The sequence below is a fragment of the Scyliorhinus canicula genome, unplaced genomic scaffold (assembly GCF_902713615.1).
Source record: "Scyliorhinus canicula unplaced genomic scaffold, sScyCan1.1, whole genome shotgun sequence".
In the NCBI taxonomy this organism is placed as follows: domain Eukaryota; kingdom Metazoa; phylum Chordata; class Chondrichthyes; order Carcharhiniformes; family Scyliorhinidae; genus Scyliorhinus; species Scyliorhinus canicula.
In genome coordinates this window covers 383383-410543 of record NW_024055490.1, presented here as the reverse complement: position 1 = coordinate 410543, position 27161 = coordinate 383383, and the positions used below count along the sequence as shown (strand labels likewise).

General features: G+C 48.6%; 2 long non-coding RNA genes and 1 gene segment (V, D, J or C); 2 read left to right on the top strand and 1 right to left on the bottom strand.

Moving 5' to 3' along the window:
• Nucleotides 1-22403, top strand: LOC119960161. The segment is given in 7 exon segments: nucleotides 1-52; nucleotides 181-494; nucleotides 1887-1929; nucleotides 18702-19001; nucleotides 19199-19507; nucleotides 20146-20454; nucleotides 21976-22403. Coding segments are annotated over 7 exon segments (1713 nt in total).
• On the bottom strand, nucleotides 19030-27155 carry LOC119960162. The gene is made up of 2 exons (XR_005459325.1): nucleotides 26949-27155; nucleotides 19030-19504 (listed from the first exon to the last, which is right to left on the bottom strand). It is a non-coding gene; the product is annotated as an uncharacterized LOC119960162 (long non-coding RNA).
• Nucleotides 26413-27161, top strand: LOC119960163. The gene is made up of 2 exons (XR_005459326.1): nucleotides 26413-26544; nucleotides 26684-27161. It is a non-coding gene; the product is annotated as an uncharacterized LOC119960163 (long non-coding RNA).

Genomic DNA, 27161 nt, shown 5'->3' with positions numbered 1-27161 from the left:
AGAAGGATGAGGTGGGCCATTTCTCTCAGTTTGTTGCTGACTTTCTTATCCCGTGAGTAGTTTTTATTGTCCAAGTCTCTCACTGTTACTGTCTCAGTGTTAGTCTCTCTCTGGAATGTTCCAGAGTCACCAATCATTTCACCAGCATTAATCCTCGGGCTTTTTGATATATTTTTACAGGTGTCCAGTCGGATGTTGTGTTGACTCAGCCAGAGGCAGAGACCGGGCGTCCCGGAGGCTCCCTGACACTGACCTGTAAAACCAGCGGCTTCGATCTTGGCAGCTACTACATACACTGGGTCCGCCAGGTTCCCGGACAGGGGCTGGAGTGGTTGGCTGCCTACTATAGTTCATCCTATAAGTACTACGCCTCAGCGATTCAGGGCCGATTCACTGCGTCCAAAGACCTTTCAAACAGCATCGTCTCTTTGGCCATGACGAACCTGAAGACCGAAGACACCGCCATCTATTACTGTGCAGGATACCACAGCGAGAGGAACCAGGGCTGGACCCGCACAAGAACAGCTCGAGACGAAATTCAACAAAGTCCATCATAACCTGAAGGTCAGTGCTTGTTTTAAATGTAATATTAATATCAGTGAACCAGAGCCAAGCTGTTCCCTACAAAATTAGTCTGGAGAAAATGTAATCGTAAAATTTAAGAAACTAACGTACTTAATATAGAACATAGAACATAGAACAGTACAGCACAGAACAGGCCCTTCGGCCCTCGATGTTGTGCCGAGCAATGATCTCCCTACTCAAACCCTATACCCTATCCACCCTATACCCGTAACCCTTAACCTTACTTTTAGGACACTACGGGCAATTTAGCATGGCCAATCCACCTAACCCGCACATCTTTGGACTGTGAGACTTTATTTGTGTTTATCTTCTCTGATAACAGTTTTAGCAATTACAGGTCTGGATATAATGTTATTTTCAATATGTCTCGAACACGGAGGAGACCTTTGTCCATTGTGTTTTGTGAAATGTTGCATGAATTCTAAACGTGATCAGAATTACGCATCTATTTGAAGTGAATATTGATCAGCAGGATTGAACAGAGTGAGTGCAGTTTTTGTGCGGGTGTCTGTCACTGTGACTACAGTGGGTCACAGTGCTGTGCACAGCGACATCCTCATACAAAAACCTCAGTGATAGAGTTTGTTCAAATTGGTGATCAGCACCACAGCAGATTGTGAAAGAAAACGCAACTTAAATCAAATAATAGGTGAAAGTACCATTGCTGTAAAAAAAACATTAAAATCTTCATTTCATTAGTATTATTGATCATATTATATCAGGGGTATTAAAAGTATCCCAACTCCTTTTACGATTAGAACAACCAGTCTAGGTTGAAATATCTCACTTGTTCACTGCTGGGCGATTCGGAATCACGTTTTTGAGTGAACACTGAAATTAAACCTCTGTATTTTACAGTTAACAGTCTGCCGCAGTATTTGACACGCGGTGTCTCACTGTGATAACTGTGGCACAGCAGTTACTGTCAATACAAAAAGCCCCTCAGCACTAATTAACTGAAGCTGGGTCAGTGCTCGCGTTTATAATCCAACTTTATTCACAGTGAAGCATTATTTATGTTCAAATCTGTCGAATGACATATTTCGATATTGATAATTATGCGATAATCATCCAATAATCAGTAGAAATTTTGAATGACATGCGCATGTGTTACTCTGTGATATATGAAACATTCGGGTCATTTGTGAAGTGTGAGCGATATCCACAATATAATTATAATCACAGGAAGATCCATCGTGACTTTACTTTGCCTCTGGTTTGAGTAATAGTGGATTTCTGTCTATTTTGTGCAGGTGCGGTTATTGTATGGAGCTGCCCAGGGAATGTAACATTGTGGCGCCTTCGGCTACTGGGGACAAGGCACCATGGTGACGGTGACTGCAGGTAAGAACCATTCAATTATTTACTAACTGTTTTACTTTAGTCGTTGTTTCATATTTTGTCAGTTTTAAAAATTAATTCGTTCACTGAAATGTGGTTTGGTGGATTCTGTATTGAGATGTTTTGCAATGTTTCATATGATTCTACTGAAAAATGTTATAGAACTAAGCGATTTTTTGACAAAAAGATGCTGCTGAGGGATACAGTCCCTGGTTGTTGTAGTGTGGTGTTTATTTTCTGAGGATACAGTGTGTTGGGTTACTTTAAATACCTAAAAGTTGTTATTAAACAGTTTGGCGTTTCTGCAGTGTCTAATCCAGGTTGCATCTGATGGCTTTAGATTTTATCACCTGATACAACATCTACTGATACTGTTTGAAATATTACACAATATTAATTAAATGTGGCAAAGTTCCAATCTTGATTTATTGAACATAATCTACGTGCTCAAAATGCCGGTGGCAATGTTACATATTTCTGTTTAATTTAATATTGTAATGAATTCGTTTGGTGATGAGCTGATTGGCTGTATATTTTATCGAGGTTTTGCTGCAATGTTGCAATTGGTTCTGTTGAATGTTTTTGTCGAAGTGACTTGCTTCTCCATAAAATGAGTTCCAGCCGCTAAATGATGTGATTTGATGTTTTCCTGCTGTGGAGATTGTGTGTCTGGGTGACATTGAATCTTTAAAAATTGTGAAAAGATTTGGCGTTTCTGCATTGTTCCTGCATTGTTCCTGCATTGTCCCTGCATTGTTTCTGCATTGTTTTTGCATTGTTTAAACTCGGTGACATTGAGCTAGCGTTTTCTCGTTGAATGCCAACAGTCTAAGCGTTTGAATGTTTTGAAGTAAGACTGTAGACAGACAATCGGCTGGTTTTGGGAATTAAGAAAAAAATTAAGATATAAAGATAGAACAAGTTTTGAATTTTAGTTGATAATTACAGAATAACCCACGGTTTACAACAATCATTCAGAACATATTTCAGAAACTGTTGATTAACAATTTTGAAAATTGGAGGGTCAATTGGTGCAATTTAAACAAATCAAATGCGGTCATATAACATATCAACCAAAGATGTTTTTATATTAATATCATTAATCATCAATAACCTTTCACAATTCAGCTGCAATTTGCGCACTATTAACATGGCCGGAAAAGTTTATAGGTTGGGAACATTTCTTGATTCACTTAAATCGGAATTTTACATTGCAGTTGGGCAATATATGGATCCAGTTATAATATTCTTACAGTGCGACGCAACTATATAATTCATTCAATTCTATGTGTAGTTGGATAGCAAGATAATTGGCATTAATCTGATCATGTGGAAGTGGCTGACGTTCAAGGAATTGTTCATATGGTTCGACTTGAATTGTCGGATGGTTAACTGCATTTGGCGAGTGATTGAAAAGTAACGGCTTGAAATTCAAATAGATAAATTTAATCACAGAAGATAAAAATTAGCTGGACAATAAGTAATAACATCTTGTCTCAATTTCTGTGCTGTACATAGGATAGAATTATAGGAAACAGAAATGGCAAAATAGAAGAATAGATTTGATCTGAGCCTTGGTTAATCCTTCTTAAATATTAAATTTAACAGAAAATCTCGACTTAACTTGCACATTATATTTGAGTGCTGCAGAGGATCTGGATGAATTGTTTTCACTGTGGTTTACGCTGATTATTTCGGATCTCCTTTAATGAAGCATTATTTTAATAATTAAATTGCTTGGATTGTCTGAATCATTCAATCTAGGAAACATCTTTATTGATCCCAAACTGCCAGGGGCATTATTTATTTATCTATGTAGTTTCGCGCGGGAGTCCTGCTTTAACAAGCAGATGATGTTACATGTCCCGATCGCAGTTACTGCGATGTCAACCTGATTAAAAATATTTAAAATACTCCACTCATAAGTTGATCATGTGAATTACACTCTGAGAATAAATGGAATTTAAGATTTATAAACATGCTCTGAAATGTGCATATTGAACATTTTTGTAGGTTAAAAGAGTGTAGTTGGAGTAAAGGTAAAATATTCAATTAAAAGTAATAATATTCTTTATTATTGTCACAAGTAGGCTTGAATTAACACTGCAATGAAGTTACTGTGAAAATCCCCTAGACGCCACACTCCAGCGTCTGTTCGGGCACACAGAGTGTTCACCTAACATGTCTGAATACTTCCACCCAGAAATTCAACATTGTTTTCTTTAACACTGCTTAAGATTGAATTAAATTATTTAGCAAAGTTCCAGGCAGAAACAAGTTTGAATTATTTATTGTTTTAATATTGAGTACACATCACCTCATGGAAGAACTAACTGACAATTAACAATAAATTACAATATAATACTACTGCTAATTAATTAAATATTAATGACCTCCGACAATTGATTTTCAGACTGTTGCGCAAAATATCAAAGCTGTCAAAGAATTTGAAATTGTATCAAAAATGTTTTTTGCAAAGAATACGTTTCTTTACTCGGATGTTTCACCTCGATTATGTTGTTGATCAAGTTTAATTAAGAAATTAGATACATCCGGCAATCGGTTTTCAATGTGAATGTTTCCCAGTTTTTTAAAAATTCTCACCATGTCCCTGAAACTCTGTTACTCCTCTCAATCTGTAATATTTGATGCGCTCATTTTCAGCAAAATTCTGTTTTGCCCAAATTTCGAAATTTGAGAAAGAAAGGGACAAATAGTTGAGGGAGTTTTCAGATGATGATCAATTAATTTCGAAGAAGTTAGAGAATTATTGTTGTGGTCAATTCTGCTACTGATCAATCGGAATCAAACAATTTGAATGCATTTCGCAGATTGAACAGATCTATCTGCTGGGAACCCGATTGTTGCACCGTTTGTGTTTGTTCAGTTTCTGTGCGCGGGGTCATTGTGTTGGGACCAGGAATCTTCCTGACTGGTTGTAAACCTTCTGCTTCGTTCTCCTGTATTTCCCAGTGAAATTTGATTTCTTTAAAAGGCTTATATCTGTGAGAAATGTGAATCTTTAACTTGATGTTTGATATGGTGCCACAGATATTGCTCTCTCACACCCACACACAAACACATTGTCAAACACACACAGGTTCTTTCCCCCTCCTCCTCCCCCCCCCCCCCCCCCCCCCACCCTCATCTGTCTGCCTCTCTCTCTCTTACTCACACACAAACAATGTCAAAAATCTTTCTCTCCCCCACACACAGGCTCTTTCTCTCGCTCCCACACACACACTCTCTCTCAAACACGCAATGTCTTTCACAAAACCGTTCTCTCCCACACACAAACACACAGACACGTTGCTAAACACATATGGGCTCTCTTTCTCTTTCTCTGTCTGTCACACATACACACTCAAACACATGCTGTCTTTCACAAGATATTTCTCTCCCAAACACGCACTTACACACACATTATCAAACACACACAGTCTCTCTCTCCCTCTCTCTGTCTCTTCCCCCGCCCTCTCTCTCTTTCTCCCTTTCTCTCTCTCCCTCCCCCTCTGTCTGGCACACTCAACCACAGTTTTTCACAAAATCGTTATATCCCCACACGGAGACACCGACACACAAACACATTGTTAAACGCACGTTGTCTTTCTTTCTCTCTCTCTCACTCCCTCCCTCTCTCTCTCTCTTTCACTCTCTAAACCCCCTCTTTCTCTATCTGTTTATCTCTCTCTGACACACTCAAACATACAGTTTTTCACAAAATCCTTCTCTGCACACACCCACACACAAATACACTGCAAAAAACACAGTCTCTTTCTCTCTCTGTCTCCCTCTCTCTCTCCCTCACTCCCACACACACACAGTCTCACTCTCTCTCTCCCTCATACCCCCCCCCCACACACACAGTCTCTTTCTCTGTCTCTCTTTCTCTGTCTCTCTTTCTCTGTCTCTCTCTCTCTCCCTCATCCCCACACACATGCACACAGTCTCTCTCTCTCTCTCTCTCTCCCTCATACCCCCCCCCCCCCCCCCCCACACACACACAGTCTCTTTCTCTCTCTCTCTTTCTCTGTCTCTCTCTCTCCCTCATATCCCCCCCCCCCCCACACACACACACAGACTCTCTCTCTCTATCTCTGTCTCTGTCTCTCTCCCTCTCCCTCATACCCACATGCACACAGTCTCTCTCTCTGAATCTCTCTCCCCCTCATACCCCCCGCCACACACACACACAGTCTCTCTCTCTCTCTTTCTCTCTCTTCCTGTCTCTCTCCCTCTCCCTCATACCCACACACACGCGCGCACAGTCTCTCTCTCTGTCTCTCTCTCTCCCTCACCCCCCCCCACACACACACACAGTCTCTCTCTCTTTCTCTGTCTCTCTCTCTCCCTCATACCCCCCCCCCCCCCCCACACACAGACACACAGTCTCTCTCTCTCTCTTTCTCTGTCTCTCTCTCTCTCCCTCATAACCCCCCCCCCCCCCCCACGCACACACAATGTCTATCTCTTTCTCTGCCTCTCTCTCCCTCATATCCACACACACACCGTCTCTCTCTCGCTCCCTTTCTCTCTCTCACACACACACACGCCATTCACTCAAACACACATTGCTTTTCACAAAGTCATTCTCTCACACACACCTACACACACATCCATTCTCAAACACTCACAGGCTCTTTCTCTCGCACAAACACATCCACACTGTCTTCCAAAAAATCTTTCCCTCTCTCACATTCGCACAAAGACAAACATACTCTCTGACACACACCAACACACACAGGAACAAGAGCCCTCTCACACACATTCTCTCTAGCAGACAGAACCAACCCTCACCCAGCCTCACTCACCCACCCTCACCCAGCCTCACTCACCCACCCTCACTCACCCACCCTCACTAACCAACCCTCACCCAGCCACACTCACCCACCCTCACTAACCAACCCTCACCCAGCCTCACTCACCCACCCTCACTAACCAACCCTCACCCAGCCTCACTCACCCACCCTCACTAACCAACCCTCACTAACCAACCCTCACCCAGCCTCACTCACCCACCCTCACTAACCAACCCTCACCCACCCTCACTAACCAACCCTCACCCAGCCTCACTCACCCAGCCGCACTCACCCACCCTCACTAACCAACCCTCACTAACCAACCCTCACCCAGCCTCACTCACCCACCCTCACTAACCAACCCTCACCCACCCTCACTAACCGACCCTCACCCAGCCTCACTCACCCAACCGCACTCACCCACCCTCACCCAGCCTCACTCACCCACCCTCACCCGGCCTCACTCACCCACCCTCACTCACCCACCCTCACCCAGCCTCACTCACCCACCCTCACTAACCAACCCCGACCCAGCCTCACTCACCCACCCTCACTAACCAACCCTCACCCAGCCTCACTCACCCACCCTCACTAACCAACCCTCACCCAGCCTCACTCACCCACCCTCACTAACCAACCCTCACCCAGCCTCACTCACCCACCCTCACTAACCAACCCTCACCCAGCCTCACTCACCCTCCCTCACTAACCAACCCCTACCCAGCCTCACACACCCACCCTCACTAACCAACCCTCACCCAGCCTCACTCACCCACCCTCACTAACCAACCCTCACCCAGCCTCACTCACCCACCCTCACTAACCAACCCTCACCCAGCCTCACTCACCCACCCTCACTAACCAACCCTCACCCAGCCTCACTCACCCTCCCTCACTAACCAACCCCTACCCAGCCTCACTCACCCACCCTCACTAACCAACCCTCACGCAGTCTCACACACCCACCCTCACTAACCAACCCTCACCCAGCCTCACTCACCCACCCTCACTAACCAACCCTCACCCAGCTTCACTCACCCACCCTCACCCAGCCTCACTCACCCACCCTCACTAACCAACCCTCACCCACCCTCACACACCAACCCTCACCCAGCCTCACTCACCCACCCTCACTAACCAACCCTCACCCAGTCTCACTCACCCACCCTCACTAACCAACCCTCGCCCAGCCACACTCACCCACCCTCACTAACCAGCCCTCACCCACCCTCACACACCAACCCTCACCCAGTCTCACTCACCCACCCTCACTAACCAACCCTCACCCAGCCTCACTCACCCACCCTCGCTAACCAACCCTCACCCAGCCTCACTCACCCACCCTCACTAACCAACCTTCACCCAGCCTCACTCACCCACCCTCACTCACCAACCCTCACCCATCCTCACTCACCCACCCTCACTAACCAACCCTCACCCATCCTCACTAACCAACCCTCACCCAGCCTCACTCACCCACCCTCACTAACCAACCCTCACCCAGCCTCACTCACCCACCCTCACTAACCAACCCTCACCCAGCCTCACTCACCCACCATCACTAACCAACCCTCACCCAGCCTCACTCACCCACCCTCACACAGCCTCACCCACCCACCCTCACTAACCAACCCTCACCCAGTCTCACTCACCCACCCGCACTAACTAACCCTCACCCAGCCTCACTCACCCACCCTCACTAACCAACCCTCACCCAGCCTCACACACCCACCCTCACTAACCAACCCTCACCCAGCCTCGCTCACCCACCCTCACCCAGCTTCACACACCCACCCTCACTAACCAACCCTCACCCACCCTCACTAACCAACCCTCACCCACCCTCACACACCAACCCTCACCCAGCCTCACTCACCCACCCTCACTAACCAACCCTCACCCAGCCTCACTCACCCACCCTCACTAACCAACCCTCACCCAGCCTCACTCACCCACCCTCACTAACCAACCCTCACCCACCCTCACTCACCCAACCTCACTAACCAACCCTCACCCAGCCTCACTCACCCACCCTCACTAACTAACCCTCACCCAGCCTCACTCACCCACCCTCACTAACCAACGCTCACCCACCCTCACTAACCAACCCTCACCCAGCCTCACTCACCCACCCTCACTAACCAACGCTCACCCAGCCTCACTCACCCACCCTCACTAACCAACCCTCACTCAGCCTCACTCACCCACCCTCAACCAGCCCTCACCCACCCTCACTCACCAACCCTCACCCAGCCTCACTCACCCACGCTCACTGGCCAACCCTCACCCACCCTCACTCACCCACCCTCACCCAGCCTCACTCACCCACCCTCACTAACCAACCCCGACCCAGCCTCACTCACCCACCCTCACTAACCAACCCTCACCCAGCCTCACTCACCCACCCTCACTAACCAACCCTCACCCAGCCTCACTCACCCACCCTCACTAACCAACCCTCACCCAGCCTCACTCACCCACCCTCTCTAACCAACCCTCACCCAGCCTCACTCACCCTCCCTCACTAACCAACCCCTACCCAGCCTCACTCACCCACCCTCACTAACCAACCCTCACCCAGTCTCACATACCCACCCTCACTAACCAACCCTCACCCAGCCTCACTCACCCACCCTCACTTACCAACCCTCACCCAGTCTCACACACCCACCCTCACTAACCAACACTCACCCAGCCTCACTCACCCACACTCAATCACCACACTCACTCACCAACTCTCACTCACACTCACTCACACTTACTCACCAACCCTCACCCACCCTCATTCACTCTCACTCACTCGCCCACCCTCACCCACACTCACATTCACTCACCCACACTCAACCACCCCACTCACTCACGCTCACTCACCAGCCCTCACCCACCATCACTCATTCATCCCCACTCACCCTCACTCACCCTCATTGACTCTCACTCACTCACCCACCCTACCCACACTCACACTCACTCACTGACACTCACTCACCCACACTCAACTACCCCACTCACACTCACTCACCCTCACTCACCAACCCTCACTCACCCTCACTCACCAACCCTCTCCCACCCTCACTCACTCACACTCATTCACCCACACTGAATCACCCACTCACACTCATTCACCCCCACTCACCCTCACTCACCAACCTTCACGCACCCTCATTCACTCTCACTCACTCACCCACCCTACCCACACTCACTCACACTCACTGACCCTCACTCACCAACCTCACTGACACTCACTCACACACACTCAACTACCCCACTCACCCTCACTCACCAACCCTCACTCACCCTCACTCACCAACCATCTCCCACCCTCACTCACTCGCACTCATTCACCCACACTGAATCACCCACTCACACTCATTTACCCCCACTCACCCTCACTCACCAACCCTCACGCACCCCCATTCACTCTCACTCACTCACCCACCCTACCCACACTCACTCATACTCACTGACCCTTACTCACCAACCCTCACTGACACTCGCTCACCCATACTCAACTACCCCACTCACACTCACTCACCCTCACTCACCAACCCTCACTCACACTCACTCACCAGTCCTCACTTACTCACACTCACTTATTCACTCTCTCCACACAACTTAATTCACTCCCCTCACTCAACCAGTCTCACACACCCACCCTCGCTCACTTTTCATAACTCACCCACCCTCACTCACCCACACTCATTCACCCTCACTCATCCACCCTCATTTACTCAACCCCATTTCCCCGCCCTCACTGAGCCTCACCTTCATTCACCTACCTTCACTCACTCAGTAGGCCTCATTCACACATGCTCACTCACACACTGTCACTCACTCTCCATCACTCATCCACCCTCCATTACTCACGCAGCCACATTCATGAAGCTCAGCTCACCCAAACTCTCACTCAACACCAAACCGCCCACCCATGTATTTACATGATGTGGAGATGCCGGCGTTGGACTGGGGGAGCTCAGTAAGAAGTCTGACAACACTAGATTAAAGTCCAACAGGTTTGTTTCAAACACGAGCTTTCAGAGCGCAGCTCCTTCCTCAGGTGAGTGAAAAGGTAGGTTCCAGAAATATATACAGACAGAAATCTATATGCATGTTTCTGGAACATACCTCTTCATTCGGGCAGCACGGTAGAATGGTGGTTAGCATAAATGCTTCACAGCTCCAGGGTCCCAGGTTCGATTCCCGGCTGGGTCACTGTCTGTGCGGAGTCTGCACGTCCTCCCCGTGTGTGCGTGGGTTTCCTCCGGGTGCTCCGGTTTCCTCCCACAGTCCAAAGATGTGTGGGTTAGGTGGATTGGCCATGCCCGTAGTGACCTAAAAAGTAATGTTAAGGGGGGGTTGTTGGGTTACAGGTATAGGGTGGATACGTGGGTTTGAGTAGGGTGATCATTGCTCGGCACAACATCGAGGGCCGAAGGGCCTGTTCTGTGCTGTACTGTTCTATGTTCTATTCATCTGAGGAAGGAGCTGTGCTCCGAAAGCTAGTGTTTGAAACAAACCTGATATACTTTAACCTGGTGTTGTGAGACTTCTCACTGAGCTCATTTATTTTCAAGCACCACCGTCGCCCATACATCCTCCCTCACTCACCAATGCATCCTCACTCATTTTTAATCACACACCCCTCCTCATGCTCCACACTCATACGCGCCCACCATTGTTAATGCACGCACATTGACATACCCAGCCACCCTCTTCTCACTCCAGCCCTAAATCACACCCCTGCTCGCTCACCCTCATTCACTTGTCCCCTTGCTTACTAAATGGGCGGGAGTTAGTCTGCAACAAGAGAGGAACAGAGAATTGGAGCGAGGAGCGAGAGCGAGTGGTGGCCGAACGTCGGGGCCTGGCAAGGGAGCAGTAAGACCTAGGAGAAAGAGAAGACAGCTGGAGGAAAGCGTCAGGGTCGGGGGCTGGGAGAATTGTAAAGAGGACGTGGGAAAATATAGAGGGAGAGGAAAAATGACAAAGAGCCATGGAATAGCACAGAGAACCCTGGAAAAAGCAGAGAGCTGGGGAAAACTGCGGGGAGCCAGGGTAAAGGTAGAGAGCTGGGGGAAAGCACAGGGAGCCTGGGAAAGGGCAGAGAGCTGGGGGAAAGCACAGGGAGACTGGGAAAAGGTAGAGAGCTGGGGAAAAGCACAGGGAGCCTGGGAAAAGGTAGAAAATTGGGGAAAAGCACAGGAAGCCTGGGAAATGACAGAGAGCTGGGGAAAAGCACAGGGATCCTGGGGAAAGGTAGAGAGCTGGGGGGAAGTGCGGGGAGCCTGGGAAACGTTAGAGAGCTGGGGAAAAACACAGGGAGCCTGGGAAAAGGTTGAGAGTTGGGGAAAAGCACAGGGAGACTGGGAAAAGGTTGAGAGTTGGGGAAAAGCACAGGGAGCCTGGGAAAAATTTGAGAACTGAAGGAAAGCAAAAGGAGTCCGGAAAAGGCAGGAAGCGGGGGTGGGAAATTACAGGGATCCTGGGAAACGTTAGAGAGGTGGGGGGAAAGCACAGTGTCTGGGAAAAGGTAGAGAGCTGGGGAAAAGCACAGGAAGACTGGGAAAGGGCAGAGAGTTGGGGGAAAGCACAGGGATCCTGGGAAACGTTAGAGAGCTGGGGGAAAGCACAGTGTCTGGGAAAAGGTAGAGAGCTGGGGAAAAGCACGTGGAGACTGGGAAAAGGCAGAGAGCCTGGGGAAAGCACAGGGAGGCTGGGAAAAGGCAGGAAGCCGGGGGGAAGCATAGGTAGGCTGGGAAAAGGCAGAGAGCCGGGGGGAAACACCAGGAGACTGGGAAATGGCAGAGAGCTGGGGAATAGGACAGAGAGCCTGGGAAAAGTTTGAGAGCCGGATGAAAGCAAAAGAATTCCGGAAAAGGCAGGAAGCGGGGCGAAAGCACAGAGCGCCTGGGAAAAGGTAGTGAGATTGGGGAAAAGCGCTGGGAGCCTGGGAAAAGGTAGTGAACTTGGGAAAAGTGCAGGGAGCCTGGGAAAAGGTAGACAGCTTGGGGAAAGCACAGGGAGCCTGGGAAAAGGTAGAAAATTGGGGAAAAGCACAGGAAGCGTGGGAAAAGGTAGAGAGCTGGGGATAGGCACAAGGATCCTGGGAAAAGGCAGAGAGTTGGGGGAAAGCACAGGGAGCCTGGGAAAAGGTAGAAAATTGGGGGAAAGCACAGGAAGCGTGGGAAAAGGTAGAGAGCTGGGGAAAGGCACAAGGATCCCTGGGAAAAGGCAGAGAGCCGGGGGAAAGCACAGGGAGACTGGGAAAAGGTAGAGAAGTGGGGAAAAGTGCAGGGAGCCTGGGAAAAGGTAGCGAGCTTGGGGGAAAGCGCAGGGAGCCTGGGAAAGGTAGAGAAATGGGGAAAGGTGCAGGGAGCCTGGGAAACGGTAGAGACGGGGAAGGGGGTGGGGGGCGGGAGGGGGAAGCGCAGGGAGCCTGGGAAAGAATAGAGAGTTGGGGGAAAGCACAGGAAGCTTGGGAAAAGGTAGAGAGCTGGGGAAAGGCACGAAGGATCCTGGGAAAAGGAAGAGAGTTGGGGGAAAGCACATGGAGCCTGGGAAAAGGCAGAGAGCCGGGGGAAAGCACAAGGAGACTGGGAAAAGGCAGAGAGCCGGGGGAAAGCATAGGGAGAATGGGAAAAGGTAGAGAAGTGGGGAAAAGCACAGGGACCTTGGGCAAAGGCCGAGAGCTGGGGAAAAGTGCAGGGAGCCTGGGAAAAGGTAGAGACCGTGGGGGTGGGGGGGGGGGGAAGCGCAGGGAGCCTGGGAAAGAATAGAGAGTTGGGGGAAAACACAGGAAGCTTGGGAAAATGTAGAGAGCTGGGTGGAAGCACCGGGAGCCTGGGAAAAGGTAGAGAGCTGGGGGAAATCACCGGGAGCCTGGGAAAAGGTAGAGAGCTGGGGAATAGGACAGAGAGCCTGGGAAAAGTTCGAGAGCTGGGGAATAGGACAGGGAGCCTGGGAAAAGTTTGAGAGTTGGAAGAAAGCAAAAGATGCCCGGAAAAGGCAGGAAGCGGGGCGGCAGCACAGGGAGCCTGGGAAAAGGTAGATGGGGGTGGGGGGGGGGGGGGGGGGGGGGGGGGGGGGGGGGGAGCGCAGGGAGCCTGGGAAAGAATAGAGAGATGGGGGAAAGCACAGGAAGCTTGGGAAAAGGTAGAGAGCTGGGGAAAAGCACATGGATCCTGGGAAAAGGTAGTGAGCTGGGGGAAATCACAGGGAGACCTGGAAAAGGTAGAGAGCTGGGGAAAAGCACAGGGAGCCTGGGAAAAGGTAGAGAGTTGGGGAAAAGCACAGGGAGACTGGGAAAAGGCAGAGAGCCGGGGGAAAGCATAGAGAGACTGGGAAAAGGTAGAGAAGTGGTGAAAAGTGCAGGAAGCCTGGGAAAATGTAGAGACCGGGGGGGGGGGGGGTGGGGGGAGCGCAGGGAGCCTGGGAAAGGTAGAGAAGTGGGGAAAAGCACAGGGACCCTGGGCAAAGGCCGAGAGCTGGGGAAAAGTGCAGGGAGCCTGGGGAAAGGTAGAGACGGTGGGGGGGGGGGGGGGGGGTGGGGGGGGGGGAGCGCAGGGAGCCTGGGAAAGAATAGAGAGTTGGGGGAAAACACAGGAAGCTTGGGAAAATGTAGAGAGCTGGGTGGAAGCACATGGAGCCTGGGAAAAGGTAGAGAGCTGGGGGAAATCACCGGGAGCCTGGGAAAAGGTAGAGAGCTGGGGAATAGGACAGAGAGCCTGGGAAAAGTTCGAGAGCAGGGGAATAGGACAGGGAGCCTGGGAAAAGTTTGAGAGTTGGAAGAAAGCCAAAGATGTCCGGAAAAGGCAGGAAGCGGGGCGGCAGCACAGGGAGCCTGGGAAAAGGTAGAGGGGGGGGGGGGGAGCGCAGGGAGCCTGGGAAAGAATAAAGAGATGGGGGAAAGCACAGGAAGCTTGGGAAAAGGTAGAGAGCTGGGGGAAAGTGCGGGGAGCCTGGGAAAAGGTAGCGAGCGGGGGAAAAGCACATGGATCCTGGGAAAAGGTAGTGAGCTGGTGGAAATCACAGGGAGACTGGGAAAAGGTAGAGAGCTGGGGAAAAGCACAGGGAGCCTGGGAAAAGGTAGAGAGTTGGGGAAAAGCGCAGGGAGACTGGGAAAAGGCAGAGAGTCGGGGGAAAGCATAGGGAGACTGGGAAAAGGCAGAGAGTTGGGGAAAAGCGTAGGGAGACTGGGAAAAGGTAGAGAAGTGGTGAAAAGTGCAGGAAGCCTGGGAAAAGGTAGAGCCGGGGGGGGGGGGGGAAGCGCAGGGAGCCTGGGAAAGAATAGAGAGCTGGGGAAAAGTGCAGGGAGCCTGGGAAACGGTAGAGACGGGGAAGGGGGTGGGGGGCGGGAGGGGAAAGCGCAGGGAGCCTGGGAAAGAATAGAGAGCTGGGGGAAAGCACAGGAAGCCTGGGAAAAGGTAGGGAGCTGGGGAAAGGCACAAGGATCCTGGGAAAAGGAAGAGAGTTGGGGGAAAGCACAGGGAGCCTGGGAAAAGGCAGAGAGCCGGGGGAAAGCACAGGGAGACTGGGAAAAGGCAGAGAGCCGGGGGAAAGCATAGGGAGACTGGGAAAAGGTAGAGAAGTGGGGAATAGCACAGGGAGCCTGGGCAAAAGCCGAGAGCTGGGGAAAAGTGCAGGGAGCCTGGGAAAAGGTAGAGACGGTGTGGGGGGGGGGGGGGGGGCGGGGGGGGAGCGCAGGGAGCCTGGGAAAGAATAGAGAGATGGGGGAAAGCACAGGAAGCTTGGGAAAATGTAGAGAGCTGGGTGGAAGCACCGGGAGCCTGGGAAAAGGTAGAGAGCTGGGGGAAATCACCGGGAGCCTGGGAAAATGTAGAGAGCTGGGGAATAGGACAGAGAGCCTGGGAAAAGTTCGAGAGCTAGGGAATAGGACAGGGAGCCTGGGAAAAGTTTGAGAGCTGGAAGAAAGCAAAAGATGTCCGGAAATGGCAGGAAGCGGGGCGGCAGCACAGGGAGCCTGGGAAAAGGAAGAGGGGGGGGGGGGAGCGCACGGAGCTTGGGAAATAATAGAGAGATGGGGGAAAGCACAGGAAGCTTGGGAAAAGATAGAGAGTTGGGGGAAAGCACATGGATCCTGGGAAAAGGTAGTGAGCTGGGGGAAATCACAGGGAGACTGGGAAAAGGTAGAGAGCTGGGGAAAAGCACAGGGAGCCTGGGAAAAGGCAGAGAGCCGGGGGAAAGCATAGGGAGACTGGGAAAAGGAAGAGAGTTGGGGAAAAGGGCAGGGAGACTGGGAAAAGGTAGAGAAGTGGTGAAATGTGCAGGAAGCCTGGGAAAAGGTAGAGACGGGGGCGGGGGGGGGGGGTGGGGGGAAGCGCAGGGAGCCTGGGAAAGAATAGAGAGCTGAGGAAAAGCACAGGGAGCCTGGGAAAAGGTAGTGAGCTGGGGAAATCACAGGGAGCCTGGGAAAAGGTAGTGAGCTGGGGGAAATCACAGGGAGACTGGGAAAAGGTGGAGAGCTGGGGGAAATCACAGAGAGACTGGGAAAAGTTTGAGAGCTGGAAGAATGCAAAAGATGTCCGGAAAAGGCAGGAAGCGGGGAGGCAGCACAGGGAGCCTGGGAAAAGGTAGAGAGGGGGGGGGGCGCAGGGAGCCTGGGAAAGAATAGAGAGATGGGGGGAAGCACAGGAAGCTTGGGAAAAGGTTGAGAGCTGGGGGAAAGCACATGGATCCTGGGAAAAGGTAGTGAGCTGGGGGAAATCACAGGGAGACTGGGAAAAGGTAGAGAGCTGGGGAAAAGCACAGGGAGCCTGGGAAAAGGTAGAGAGTTGGGGAAAAGCGCAGGGAGACTGGGAAAAGGCAGAGAGCCGGGGGAAAGCATGGGGAGACTGGGAAAAGGCAGAGAGTTGGGGAAAAGTGCAGGGAGACTGGGAAAAGGTAGAGAAGTGGTGAAAAGTGCAGGAAGCCTGGGAAAAGGTAGAGACCGGGGGAGGGGGGGGGAGCGCAGGGAGCCTGGGAAAGAATAGAGAGCTGGGGAAAAGCACAGGGAGCCTGGGAAAAGGTAGTGAGCTGGGGGAAATCACAGGGAGCCTGGGAAACGGTAGTGAGCTGGGGGAAATCACAGGGAGACTGGGAAAAGGTGGAGAGCTGGGGGAAATCACAGGGAGACTGGGGAAAGGTGGAGAGCTGGGGGAAAGCACAGGGAGACTGGGAAAAGGTGGAGAGCTGGGGGAAAGCACAGGGAGACTGGGAAAAGGTGGAGAGCTGAGGGAAAGCACAGGGAGCCTGCGAAAAGGTGGAGAGCTGGGGGAAAGCACAGGGAACCTTGGAACGTTAGAGAGCTGGGAGAAAGTACAGTGAGCCTGGGACAAGGCAGAGAGCTGGGGCAAATCACAGGGAGACTGGGAAAAGTTTGAGAGCTGGAGGAAAGCAAAAGGAGTCCGGAAAAGGCAGGAAGCGGGGCGAAAGCTCAGACCTGAAGAGAAGTGCCGGGAGTCTGGGAAAATGTAGAGAGCTGGGGGGAAGCACAGGGAGACTGGGAAAAGGTAGAGAACTGGGGAATAGCTCAGCGAACCTGGGAAAATGCAGAGAGCTGGGGGAAATTGCGGGGAGTATTAGAAACGGTAGAGATCTGGGGGACGCACAGCGAACCTGGGAAAAGGCAGAGAGCTGGGGAAAAGCACAGGGAGCCTGGGAAAAGGTAGAGAGCTGGGGAAAGCGCAGGGAGCCTGGGAAAAGGTAGAGAGTTGGGGAAAGCACAGGGAGCCTGGGAAAAGGTAGAGAGCTGGGGAAAGCGCAGGGAGCCTGGGAAAAGGTAGAGAGTTGGGGAAAGCACAGGGAGCCTGGGAAAAGGTAGAGAGCTGGGGAAAAGTGTGGGGAGCCTGCGAAAAGGTAGAGAGCTGGGGGGGGGAAGTACAAGGAGCCTGGGAAAAGGTAGAGAGCTGGGGAAATCACAGGGAGCCTCGGAAACGGCAGGGGAGGTGGGGGTCGGGGGGGGGGGGGGGTCGGGAACACATGGAGCCTGGGAAATGGTATAAAGCTGGGTTAAAGTATAGGGAGCCTGGGAAAGACGAGAGCTGAGTAGTGAGCAGGTGAGATGACCAGAGAGCTGAGCGCAGACCGGGGAGAGAAGCTGCAGGAACAAGTGGAAAAGTAATCATTGCTGGGGTAAAAGCCAATAATCAGGGGGCAAAGTGCCATGTTCTGGGGAAAAGCACAAAGAGCAAGTGGAAAGTTCCAGAAGCTGAGGCAAAGAGCAAACAACCTGGAAAGGTGCAGCTGGGCAAATTATAGAAGTGGAGGAAAGATCAGAGAGCTGGGAAAAGGACAGGAAGCTGATTATCGCGGATACATGGAATGCGGAGTTCATCCCACAATCTGCTCCACCATAATCATATTGAATGGTGCAGGAGACCTGAGGGACCGAATGGCCGCATCCCGCTTTTAATATCCAGGGTCCTCTAATTGGGGAATTTTGGAGTTACTTGCACATGTGCTCAAATGTAGAATGTTATCGTCATTATGTAAGTACCTGGAAGATTTTTCTGAAGCAAAGTAACGACTCCTTGTTTTGGGGAGTGGGGGTAGTGAGGTGGAGAGAGGAGGGACATCAGTCAGTTTGAACAAAGGGAATTTCCAAAATAGCAATGACAGAAATGGAGAGACAACTTCTTTATCACAAAGTGCAGTTGTTGTAAAAAAACATTGGTGGCATAAATAATTGGGAAAACCCTCCGCTCTGCTCATTGAAAGTAATGAATGGTACGTTTTCAGATGACATCAAAATGCTACATTTCTGCAAGGTGTTAGAAATGGAGAAAGAGGTGTGAGTTTCTACAGAAGGAATAAACAAATGGTGATTCTCAAATGTTAGAAGTAACAGAAACCCAAGTATTGATGCAGTTTTAATGCGAACATGTGAGGATAAATTTGTAACTGTATCCAAATTCTAAGTTGTATGATATCTTAATGACAAATCCCAGAGTCTAACTTGTTCAATTGGCCATTCTCTCCCAGCGACACCGTCTCCGCCCACTCTCTACAGCCTGGTCTCCTCCTGTCAGCAACACAACACCGACGGCTCTGTGACCTTCGGCTGTTTGGCGATGGACTACTCCCCAGAAATCACCAGTCTTACCTGGAAGAAAGATGGGCAGCAGATCACCACTGGAGTTAAGAAATACCCGTCAGTGAGAAACAAGAAGGGAACCTACACTCTGAGCAGCCAGTTAACCATCACCGAGTCAGAGGGGGGATGCAGCAAAATCAGCTGTGAGGTTCGACACAGCGGCTCAGACAAGAGCATTGGAATGAAATGTAAGTGCTGTGGAAACTGTGAGAAACAGACGCTTTGATTACTTTATTTAAATCTTTGGTCATAACACATTGATGGTTCTCTGCACAGTTCTGATTCCTGAGAGAAATAGTGACCACCGAGAAACTGAAAATATAATTAGTCATTTTATTCCTTACAACATCTTCTTCAAGAAATGTCTAACTTGTGTTTCTTGAAGGTCCACCTGACATCCATCCAAATGTTCTCCTCACCGTGAGTTCCAATGAAGAAATCACAAGACAGAAATTTGCAACCATGGTCTGTTCAATCAACGATTTCCGTCCAAAGTCAATGACGGTGAAGTGGCTGAAGAATGGACAAGCCATGGGTTCAGGAATTGTCACCTCTCCCGCCTGTGAAGTGAACGGGAACTTCTCGGCGAGCAGTCGACTGACAGTCTCTGCTGGGGAATGGTTCAGCAAAGCGGTCTATACCTGCCAGGTCACTCATCAAGAGGTCATCCAAAGTCTCAACATCACCGCATCTGGTAAGAGACACAGACAGAGGAAACAGTAAATCATCCTGCACTCTGATGTTAATCCAAATCAGGAATTTACTGAAGTTAGTGCAAAGCGCAGAATAACTTCTAATTTATTGCCATGTGGTTTGTGTTTCATTCTGATGAAGAGCTGCATTTGGATTGATCACCATTCAGGATTTGATCAGTATAGAAATAAATGTTTCCCTCTAACCTGAAGTAATTTAGGGAGTGAGATGGATTTGATATCAGCTTTATCCTGAGACAGCTGATTAAATTGCTGAGGCAATGGCTGTCTGGAACCCTTTACTGAAACCAGCTCGGGACGAAGATTTTGGAAAGTTCATTCAAGATATTTATCAAGCAGCCTTCCATATTAGGGTTCTGAGATCAGGACTGGAATATTTGTATTGGGAATGCTGTAATACTGATTCATTAGAATGGTTTCGAGGCTGACTGTATTTCACAATGAGAATAGTTTTCACAAACCAAACTGGTTTTCCATTGTGTATAGAAGATTTAAAGGCGATCATTAGAGGTTGTAATTTCGAAGTTGATTTATTCCCATTGAGTGAGTGAACGCTGAATCCTGCTGTCCTGATTCTGAAGATGAAACTTGGGTTGATTTCCACTTTTTTCATTCACAGATCCTTCCATTTGCACTGATGCCTCAGTAACAATAGTGCCACCACCAATAGAACAGGTCTTACTGGAGGCGACTGTAACCTTAACCTGTGTCATTTCGAATGCACCTTATGGAGTCAACGTGTCCTGGAGTGAAGCGAAGAAGCTGCTGAAATCAGAGATCGCCGACGAGCCTGGGGCAGATTCTGAGAGCGTGCTCAGCAAATTAAACATCTCGACACAAGCCTGGCTGAGTGGGGCTGTGTTTGACTGTGTGGCGAGCCATCAGGACCTGCCAACTCCTTTAAGAATTTCAATTCACAAAAAAATAGGTGAGCGGTGAGACTGAAGCAATAATTGAGCCATTGTGTCTATTTCTAGTGTCAGTGCAGCGGTCAGTATTTAGCATTCAGTGTATTTATGGTCCATTCTGATTGGTAATTCCACTAACTAAATACTCTGGGCGTTTAGAGTTTCAGGGGGAAATTGATATGTAGATGAATGAACAATGAATTAAACCCAGTGATATTGGGTGTAGATCAAGCGAGACCATAGACCACAAGACTTAGGAGCAGATGTAACCCATTGGGCCCATCAACACCGGTCCAGCCTTCAGTGAGTTCAAGCCTGATCTGATGTGATAACCTTCAACTCCTCTTTCCCACCTTATCCCCATATCTCTTGACGGTTTTACTGATTTAAAATATGTGTCCCTCAACATTGAACGTACTGACCGACCCAGAATCTGAGGTCGCCTTCATTCTTCTAAACTCCAATAAGTACAGCCCAGCCTACTTAACCTCTCCCTGTAAGAAAATCCCTCCATACTCGGGATCAACCTCGTGATCCATCTCTGGACTGCCTTCAAAACCAATCTGTCTTCCTTCGATAAGGGCACCAAAGCTATTCAAAGTATATCAGGTGTTGTCTAACTAATTCCCCAGTTTTAGCTAGGCTTCCCCATTGTTATATTCTACTCCTTTTAAAATAAAGATCAGCATTCAATTTGTCTCCATATTACCTGCAGAACTTACTTTTTGTGGTTTCTGCACGAGGGGCCCCAATTCCCCCGTTACTTCAGCTTTCTTCAGTCTTTCTCCATCTAAATAATAATTCTTTATGTTCTTCCTCCTACCAAAGTGTCTAACCTCACATTCTCTGTCCCTCTGTGGATTTCCTGTAATCCTCACCACTTGCCTTTCTACCTATTTTTTGTCATCTGCAAACATGGGAATAGTACATTCATTTATCAAACACCGTTTTGAAATTCATGTATTTTACATCTATTGCCCCACCCCCTCCCCCTCCCTCTCTCGCCTTCTCGTCATCACCTCAAGTAAGGGCACTAAATTTGTCAGGCATGATTTACCCTTCCCGAAGCCGTGCTGACTCTGATTATATTGAGTATTTCTAAATGCTCAGCTATTGGATCCATTATAATGGGCTCGAACCGTTTTCCACTGACAGATGTTAAGGTCACTGGCCTATAGTTACCTGTTTTTGACTCCCTCCCCTTTTGAATAAGGGTGTTACATTGGCAGTTGTCCAATCTTCTTGGGGTAAGGTGGGAGGAGCCTGGTGTGGAGTTTATACACCAGCACAGAACAGTTGGGCCGAATGGCCTGTTTCCCTGCTGTACACTTTCTGAAACTTTCGAATCCATAATCCGTAAATCCTCAGGGAAAAGGATTGTGCCCACCTCTGCTCCGAGCTGGGAAACCGGACAGATCCCAAAGTGGAAAATGGAAACCTTTAAAATCCAACACAAAACACATTTCTCCCACATCTAACCCGCGGTTCCATTGTCTCCGGAATTCCCCATTTTATTGACATTTATTGTACATTTTCTGCAGATCCCAACCCGCGGGAACCGTCCGTCTCTGTCCTCCTGCCCTCGGCTGAAGACGTCTCCGCTCAGAGATTCGTCTCCCTCAGCTGCTTAGTGAGAGGTTTCTCCCCCCGAGAGATCTTCGTCAAGTGGACCGTCAATGACAAGCCGGTGAATCCCGGGAACTACAAGAACACCGAGGTGATGGCGGAGAACGGCAATAGCTCCTTCTTCATGTACAGCCTGTTATCCATTGCAGCGGAGGAGTGGGCCAGCGGCGCTTCTTACTCCTGTGTGGTGGGACATGAAGCCATCCCCTTGAAGATCATCAACAGAACGGTTGATAAATCCAGCGGTAAACCCAGTTTTGTGAACATTTCCCTCGCTCTGATGGACACCGTTAATTCATGTCAATGAGAATCTATTTGTTATATTTCGAACTAAAATAAAAATAATAAAAACGTTTCCTCTAATTGTGATTTAAACATACAGCCACTTGATTAATGGTGTTTCCACTTTACTGATGTTAGATCTGAAAATGAAATGAAAATCACTTATTGTCACAAGTCGGCTTCAGTCAAGTTATTGTGAAAAGCCCCTCAGCGCCACATTCCGGCACCTGTTCGGGGAGGCTGGTACGGGAATTGAACCGTGCTGCTGGCCTGTCTTGGTCTGCTTTAAAATCCAGCGATTTTAAACCAGTCTCTGGTCAATGAGACCCGGATTTCTACAGGTCTCAGCCCCAAGTCTGATACAACCAGAGCTCTCAGCTCAGAAACACCCTGGGTTAGAGACAGAGTAAAACTCATTCATTCCAGGATTCAGCAAAATATCTTCATTGACTTTCCTCCAGATGAGGAGAAATCGGACAATTTCCCATTTCAGACAAACAAACCCATCACATTTAGATCTCGGTGTTCCTGCTTCTCTCATTGTCCATCCCTTTAAAATTAATGTCAGCTTTAAGTTGCTGCATGAGACCCACTGGGAACTGATTTGAGGGTCACACAGAAACATGGACCAACAATCTCCAGTCAAAGAGAGGGGAAAGTGAAATTGTTAATCCACTGTACCCCCACCTCCCCAACAAAGAGAGCGGGCGGGGTATTAGTTATTCCACTGTCTCCCCACCCACCCACCCACCTCCCACACAGAGAGAGGGGGAAGGGCATTAGTTAATCCACTGTACCCCCACTTCCCCAATAGAGGGAGGGGGAGGGGTATTAGTTAATCCACTGTACCCCCACTTCCCCAATAGAGAGAGGGTCTTTAGTTAATTCACTGTACCCCCAATTCGCCAACAAAGAGAGGAGAGGGGGGCATTAGTTAATCCACTGTACCCCAACTCACCAACAGAGAGAGTGGGAGGGGCCTTAGTTAATACACTGTACCCCCACTTCACCAACAAAGAGAGGGGCATTAGTTAATCCATTGTCTCCCCACGTCCCCAACAAAGAGAGGGGTTGGGGCATTACTTAACACACTGTACCCCCACTTCCCCAGCAAAGCGAGGGGAGGAGCATTAGTTAACACACTGTGCCCCCACTTTCCCAGCAAAGCGAGGGGAGGAGCATTAGTTAACACATTGTGCCCCCACTTCCCCAACAAAGAGACGGTGGTGGGCTGAGTTAATCCACTGTACATCCGCTTCCAACAATGAGGGGGGGGGGTGTACATTAGTTAATCCACTGTACATCCGCTTCCAACAATGAGGGGGTGTACATTAGTTAATCCACTGTACATCCGCTTCCAACAATGAGGGGGGTGTACATTAGTTAATCCACAATACATCCGCTTCCAACAATGAGGGGGGTGTACATTAGTTAATCCACTGGACACCCACTTCCAACAATGAGTGGAAGGACATTATTTAATCCACTGCCTCCCCACTTCCCCAACAAAGAGAGCAAAGGGGCAATACTAACACATTTTACCTCCACTTTCCCAACCAAAAGAGAAGGAAGGTGATGAGTGAACTCTCTGTATCTCCACCTCCAACAGGGAGAACCCAAAGGCAATTTGCTGACCTGACCAGAGAGAGGAAGATTATTAACTCAATATCTTCCCAGTCCCAAGCAGGGAGTTTGGAAGTAAACGGTTGTCTGGACTAAGAACTCAGTTACTGACATTACAAGGCGCCATGTAGTTTACAGGCTGAAACATTATAAAGATGTTCTTAAAATATCTATTTATGCAACATAATTTTTTTTAGCACCCTTGTTCCTCTTATCCGTATGCTGAGACCGATTCCCCATAATCCAAATCCAGACTGGTGATTGAATTCTCCCTGGGTTTTCATTGTTCTCTCCTGAGGCACCTCCTTGTATTTTTGCATTAGGTCACCTGATGTCAGCTTGCAACTCACGGAAAACACATTTATATGCAGAAAGTTCAACATATTCTACATCGGTATCAATAATACCCACAACTGGCAAAGCTACAGGCAGCTGATACAAATACACAGACAGATAAACAGACACAGACACTACACACACATGCACACAGACCCAGAAACACACACACGCTCACAAGTAGACACAAACACACACATGGACACACACATAGAAACACATGCACAAACATACACCCAGGCACAACGGACCACACATATTTTGACACAAAAACACACGCAAATGTGCACAAAAATTCACAAGCATGCACATAAACACAAAAAGCACATGTTTAGAAACACACAGACTCACGTGCACATCCACACATACAAACATAATTCCACACACACAAGTGGGTACACGCATGTACACAGACATATACAACCACATGTCCACACAGATACACAGACATATACAACCAGACAAGCAGGCTGACAGAAGAATATGAAACAGAAATGTAACCAATAACATGTAAATTAGCAGAATTTCACGATGACAGAAATATTTCCATTCAAACAGAGACAATAATTCACACTAACGGACACACGTAGATACATATTAGCTGACTCGTACACACGCTAACACGAACACATATGAATACACATAGAGTCATCAACACACATCAATAGATAGTTATAATCAAACATCAACGCATAAATAGCACCTCTGCCTCACAGCGCCATAATCCCGGGTTCAATTCCAGCCTTGGGTGATTGTCGGTTTGGAGTTCCCACGTTCTGCCGGGTCTGTTTCTGTTTCCTCCGCCTGCTCTAGTTTCCTCCCACAGTCCAAAGATGTGCATGTTCGGTGGATTGGCCAGGCTATATCACCCCTTAGTACGGGCCTCACGGTAGCATGGTGGTTAGCATCAATGCTTCACAGCTCCAGGGTCCCAGGTTCGATTCCCGGCTGGGTCACTGTCTGTGTGGAGTCTGCACGTCCTCCCCTTGTGTGCGTGGGTTTCCTCCGGGTTCTCCGGTTTCCTCCCACAGTCCAAAGATGTGCGGGTTAGGTGGATTGGCCATGCTAAATTGCCCGTAGTGTAGGGTTAGGGGGGGTTGTTGGGTTGCGGGTATAGGGTGGATATGTGGGTTTGAGTAGGGTGATCATGGCTCGGCACAACATCGAGGGCTGAAGGGCCTGTTCTGTGCTGTACTGCTCTATGTTCTATGTTCTATAGTGCCCACAACGTTAGTTGGGATTACGAGGTTCCGGGGACAGGGCAGAGGCATGCGTCCAGGTAGGGTGCTCTTTCGGAGGGTCGGTGCAGACACAATGGGCCGAATGGCCTCGTTTGGCACAGTAGGGATTATATTTAATGATGATTCTATGAAGAAATACACGCATCAACAAACACACACACACACAAACGCACTTATCCAGACACAAACATTAAGACACTGACATGCATGTTGAACGTACAAAGACACATTAACACTTTCATTACTGGACAGGGAAGTATGAACTTATATTGACAGAGGCATTAATATATAAACATAGACTTCAACACACAAACACACACAATAAAACACTCATATGTACACATTAACAGAAGATAAACAAAGTTCACACAGGCGCTGACACACAAATACACAGATCAATACTCATTGACACATGAACACACACAATAACACTTATAAAGACATCGGGACACACAAATGAAGAGTAAAGAAATACGAATTTCGCATCCACACAGACACAAAAGCTAAAGAACAAACACAAACGTCAGGCAAGGGCGGCACGGTGGCATAGTGGTTAGCACTGCTGCCTCACGCCACCATGGACCTGGGGTTGATCCCGCTCCTGGGTCTCTGTCCCAGTGGACTTTCCCAGTGACCCGCGGGTCTCATGTCGACAACCCAAAGATGTGCAGGGTAGGTGGATTGGCCATGTTAAATTGCCCCTTAATTGGAAGAAAAAAGTTACAGAGATCGATTTCCGAGTGTCATGAACTCAACAGTAGATATGCAATGACAAATATGTTAAATTAGCAGCGGGAGAAAATGGAACGAGAATATTAAAAAACATATCCTGGATTAATAAACAAACTAATTATATTTGGCTCGATCCTCGTAGATACCACAGACAACACCTGGACTGAAGAAAATGAGGATGATAACGGGAACATCTGGACAACCGCTTCCACATTCATCACCCTGTTCTTCCTGAGCATTTCCTACAGCGCTGCAGTCACTCTGGTGAAGGTGAGAAGATTCAATCCACTCACACTTCAAACTGACAGAGGCCGTTTAAAACATCTCTAAATGTTTGATTGATTAAAAACTCTAACATCAATGTCCCAGATCATAAACATCTGCTTCATCATTTCTCTCTCTTTTACAGATCAAGTAATGGGTTGACGTTCGGACGCTGTAGATTTCCCTCAGCTGTTTATTATGATCTGTGTGTGACAGAAATACAATATCTCCTCTTGGTGTCTCTAACAGTAAAATTCTCTCAGTTTATTATTCTGCATCTGTAACTGAGACAATCATGGACAGTATTTCTGCTTTTCAGTTTAAAATGTACGCGATAATTTTGGCTGTAATGTAATTGTAGTTAATAATTTCTCTCAATGTCATGTCTAAATAAGTAACTTACCTCGTACCTTATTTACAACAGTTGCCTTCTCTTTATGTTGAGCTCCTGTTCTCTCTTGTGTCTGTTACAGTTGTACATACATTTGGCAGCTCAGAGGGCGTGTGTTCTGTTCTCACTGTGACCCTCAATCGTTATGTTCCCTTTTGTAAACATCAAAATAAACTTTTGTGCTATATTTTCTCTGAAATTTTAATAAATATTGAATGAAAAATGAAGAAAA